We start from the raw sequence: 5,229 nt of genomic DNA on the forward strand, positions 1-5,229 counted from the left end.
GGAGCGGGGCCCGGGGCCGGCCGCCCCGCTCCCGGCACCTGCCGGCTCCCGCCCGCGGCCCCGCACCTACCACACGGAGCCGTAGGCGCCCGAGCCCACGGGGGTGAGGTTCTGGTAGCGCTGCGGCACCTCCCACACCGTCTTGTTCAGCTCCTGTCGGTAGAAGCCGCCGCGCTCGGACATTTTGGCGGAGCCGCCGCCGGCAAAGGCAGCAGCAGCGGCGGCCGCCCCTCAGCCGGGGCGGGGAGCGCGGAGCGAGGCGGGCACGGCAGGCGCCGGCGGGAGGAGGGACCGCGAGGGGAAGGGGAGGGGAAGGCGGCGGGCCGGCCGGGCCGGGGGCAGTGCCGGGCCGGGGAGCCCGGCGGGGAGGGGCCGCAGCGCAGCCCCGGGCCGCGGTCCGGGCTCGGTGTGGCGCTCGGAGGGGACGGGGCGGAGCGGCGGTGGGCGCGGTGCGGCGGGGCGGGAGGAGCCGCGGGCCGCTCTGACGGAGCTCCTGGAGGTACCGGAGTCCCCCGGCACCTGGAACTTCCCCTGACAGCATTAGCTCGCTGCGCAGTGCGCTCACCAGGGCGCCTCCGCTTGTCATCGAGCAAGACTCAAGCCATGAAGATTACGGGACAAGTCTTGAAAACGTTAAATGCCCCAAGCACAGCAACTAAAACGTGTCCTCTGGTTTGCGTATTGGTTCATATTTTCAGAACACACTTTATATCAGTGACTTGCGGAATCAGCGTGTATGATTTCATTTTGCAACTTCCTATGCTTCCTTTGGCACCTGTACCCTACCCGCACGCAGCCTGCTTGCACCGAGGCAGTGTGTGGGCATCGCTCTGCTTCTGCCTGAATCAGCAGCGAATGCAGATCCTCTCCTTTCAGAACCTCATAGAAGTCTGCTGTGTTCCAATACCATCAGTTGCTCGTGGTATAGGAATTTGTGTTGCCCAAAGGATGATCAGCCCCATGGCAGACGTCACCTTGAGCACACGGAACGTGTAGGCATGAATAACTGCAAGCATGATGGCTTTTACGGGTGCTCTAGGTGTTGTACAGCTCAAGTTCCAGCTCTGAAGCCCCAGACCACATTGCATTACAGGGCTTCTGTACTGGGGCTCCCCAAGTGAACAGTGCCAGCAACTTTGGTGCTTGCTCAGTGCATTTCAGGTTAAAACATAAGTGGCTAGCATTAGTGAGGCCCTTTCGAACCATCCACTCGGTGGGCACTCAGTGCTCCTGCAGCCACGGTTTGTCCTCATTTCCCCCTGCTCCAGTGCAACAAACACCTCTGGTCTACAGAGCCCGCTTCTTGGTCCCAACTGAATTTCTGTGCTGAGGGCACAGAGTAAGTGGTGTGAAAATAACACACTGTGTGACTTATCTTTCTCAGTACCACCATTTTGTATTTTAAAATTAGAATAACAGTGCAGTCACTCTATACCAAACCAGGAAGAAGTGCTTCCTTTCCACCCTCCTAAAGAAGGCCAAAATCTTTCACAATGCCCAAAATGAAGCAAATAATCCTACTTGCTGACTTTAATCTGTCTCTTGCAGCATGCTGGCCTCTGGCCTTCACCCACTCACCACGTGTTAGATTGCTTCTTGCTAATTCCAGCAACAATTTGTGGAGCTTGGATCTATCCATATCTGCCCAAGCTTTTAATCATGCAGTTCCCACAGGAGTCAATTTTCCGTCTGCTTGATATTTACAGTCTGTCTCAATTTCCTGTCTTCTATGAACTTCTGTCAGATATTTGTATTGCAATCATTACAAGGAGATTGCATTTGATTACCTTGTTTTATTGGATACTATGTATATGATGTTCTTTTCCATGTAACGAGGGAGATATTAGGAAACATATCCACAGAATGAACCACCTTTATACCACAATAACCACCTGCTCACCCTCCCTGGTGAGTTATACTGACATTTCTATTCAGTAAGACTAACTAACTAGTTTCTTAAAACCAAAGTTCATTAAATCAAGACTTCATTAACCAAGACTTCATTAAATCCATGAGCTAAAATCCATATGTTATAAAAATAGCCCACATCCAGAGACCTTGGCGGATAGCGCACGTGAACAGCCTTGGACCCAGACAGGTGTGGGTCTCCAAACCCCTCCTGTAAGGCCAGCCCTGTCCCTTCCTGCCTGCAGCCGGAGGAAGAAGAGGCAGCCTTCTCGGTGAGCCCAGCTGTTTGCTTTTGGATACTGTTTTGCAGGCTGGCGGGTTGTTTATATGTGTAACTGCAACACTGACACAAACAGTAGACGTGAAAACTCACCAGGAAGAAAGAATGCTGAGTACTGAATGCATGTCATTTTCTGGTTGGAGATAGAATCCTGGTACTGCAAAACCAGGTCTTTGGGATACTCAAGATGTCAGCAGAACTGACCTGTAACTGCTCTCCACGTAACTGCTGTAAATGTTGGGAAAAGCTAACAGCAGGTTTACAAAGCATCGGTGACGTTTCAGGGCAGCGTATCTCTTACAGTCCTAGTATTGAGCTTGAAGATGCCCACCAATAGATCTCACCACTCAAAAAAAATAGCAATAAAATAAAACTGAGAATGTCATGAAGATCTTTTCTATCCTGCTGCTTTTGAAAATGTTGTAAGTAATAACTGACATGTTAAGAAACAAAAAATTGATTGAGGAATGTTATATGCATTACTGCGAACAATAAAACATTGTGGTAATTAGCAATTATGCTGGTTTTATTTTCAGGTTCTTGTGAACTTCTGAAACCATGTCTACAAATATGTAATTATACCATGGGAAAGTTGTCACTGTTTATAATGACGTAAAGATGAAGTACAGGCAGCAGGAGAGGCTTAATGGAGCTCTCTGTAAATAGCAAGTCAATCATTAGCTGGTCCTAATGCATCAGTTTGCATGATATTGCTTTGCAAGAGATTGTGGATCTTTGTCATTGAATTACAAGACACTTGTTGCATTTGCCTGCCAGGTTGTATCAACCTCATTTCTGTTAACATGAGTTTGACTTGCCCTTTGCCACAAAATGCCCATTTGGTAACCTTATATACCACCCAAGCTGATTCAGATAAATTGCCCCGGTCCAAGTCTGCTGTATCATGCTGCAACGGAGCTTTGTTGCTTGCACAGTAAGGGCCTTGCTTTGAAGAAGGCTGTTGAAATGTAACTGATCATTTTGGACCTCAAATTTGATTATGGGAAATCCAGGTCTCCGACAAGAAAGTACAAAACCTGCTGAGGAATCCTGCCATCGACTGAAGATTTAAAAAAAATCTGGATTATATCATCATCATGATATGTCAGGTATAGGTTTTTGTTATTTCTGAGGAGATGGATTCTAACTTAGATGTCAGTGTTGGGGCTTTGTTTCTGTCTCCCACATTTTCTGTGTTAAATTGGGTCGATCCCTTGTACCTCAGTGCCACCTTTCCATTTATGAACTGAGACTCAGATTGTTTCCCTACCTTAAAGATAAATATATGTAATACTGATACTGCCTCAGATAATAATAGCACTCGTGCTATCTATGATTATTTTTTGCAGACACTGATAACAATGTTTTTCAAATATTCCTTTCATACTGCTGTGGACACAGGGTGGGAATTTTTTCTCATATCCGTTCGACTGAATGTAACTGAAAAAAATCAAACAGCCTCCTTTACCCAACCCTAATAGCAAACCACATCTCAGCCTCCCGCAGCTTGCCAGTACACGGTGGCAATGTTTTCTTCATCTGGGAGCAACATATGGGTATTAATCTAAGCTCACGCTGATATTGGATTTTCAATGCGATTGGGACAGCGAACATGTTAGCAACCAGCATCACAAGTCTCCAAAGTGAATTTAATCAAATATAATATCCTGCTCAGTCATGTCAACAAGGGCTTCTCAGTGTATGTATTTTCAGAACAAAGCCATAATTGTAAAAAAAAAATAAGCACAGATTTAACTTTAAAATAATTCCTAATTTAGTAAACAAAGGTCCAGATATAATGAGGCAAGACTGAGATGGGCCATTAGTATATGGCATGTTTTGCTTTGTCTTTCTCTTGCGATCCATGTAATTATGCTGTCTTGTGTCTCACAACTCCATGATACTTTATTCTTATGCATAATACAGCATAATTCAAACGCAGCCTAATATTGACATGCATAATCAGTAGTTGCAGAGAGCCCAGCACTGTTCCCATTCAAGTCAGAGACAAATTTCATTACGTGAATGGGAACAAGAACACATTGTTCCAAATGCATTAATTTGAGTTCATGTCTTGGATAAACATCAGCTGCAAATTTCACCTGCTTGACTCTGAAGAGACTCTGAAGATAAAAACAGATGTGTGTGTAAGAGCCAACAGAAGCTGGGCTCTCTGCTTTTCCAATACATATAAGGAATCACACTTGAGGAAAGCTGCTTAGATGACCATTGTCTTGTCTCTTTTGGCTCTGAAGGAAACACCATGGGACCCTTAAAATTGCTGTGCATTCCTAATTATGAATTCCTCTAGCCGCAATCAAAAAACATTTATGAATTGGACCAGTTGTATTCATCAGTCATCCTTTTACCTAAAATTGTATTCTTTCTACACAGTCAGTCCATATGAATAGAATGCATTACTCACAGGGCTTCTCAACTGCTGTGGATGTATATTTGTACAAACTTGCACAGAATAGCTACATCTGTAAGACTGCTTTGGCCGATTCCTGTGAGCATCAATGCTACAAAATGTGGTAAGCGCTAATGGAATGCAAAACTTGCAGCTAAGAGAGAACAATTTGTGTATTCTCATTCATCTTTAACTCTTTGTGAATGGCTAAAAGAAGCAGTTATCAATGCCAAAACCCGTAAAAACAGAAGAAAAATCATTAATAAAGTATCAGCCTAGCTTAATATGGGATGCACGTATTCACATGTCTTCATTTGCCATCTGCTACTCATCTACGGAATTTTGTGCTTCAATCTGGAGCTGTTCATTTCCCATAAAGCAGCTACGCTCACCCTCATCATACCAAAACTACCGCATCATTCCCCATTGCTGTGTTTTTCAGTCATTGTTTGAGGTATTGTAAGGATGCAGCCCTCCAGCTATCTCAGAAAAATTGTACAAATTCAATTGTTCTATAGTATATGAACCTCTCCAACCTATCTGCAGGTGTTTGGGTTTTTTCCACCAGCATGACTCCACTGTACAGTGTGCTATTCCACAAAGGTGAGAAGTGGATTTTCTACTTCAGTAA

At 45.3% G+C, this 5,229-nt stretch overlaps 1 protein-coding gene across 1 annotated transcript in view; it reads right to left on the reverse strand.

Moving 5' to 3' along the window:
- The window catches only part of LOC110392503 (mitogen-activated protein kinase 11), a 30,465-nt gene extending 30,172 nt beyond the window's left edge, over positions 1–293 (reverse strand). Inside the window, exon 1 of the mRNA XM_021384751.1 lies at positions 71–293. Within this exon, the coding sequence (XP_021240426.1) occupies positions 71–183 (113 nt within the window). The 5' untranslated portion in view covers positions 184–293. The remainder of the gene's footprint in view (positions 1–70) is intronic.

The sequence above is a fragment of the Numida meleagris genome, chromosome 1, assembly GCF_002078875.1.
Source record: "Numida meleagris isolate 19003 breed g44 Domestic line chromosome 1, NumMel1.0, whole genome shotgun sequence".
Lineage (NCBI taxonomy): Eukaryota > Metazoa > Chordata > Aves > Galliformes > Numididae > Numida > Numida meleagris.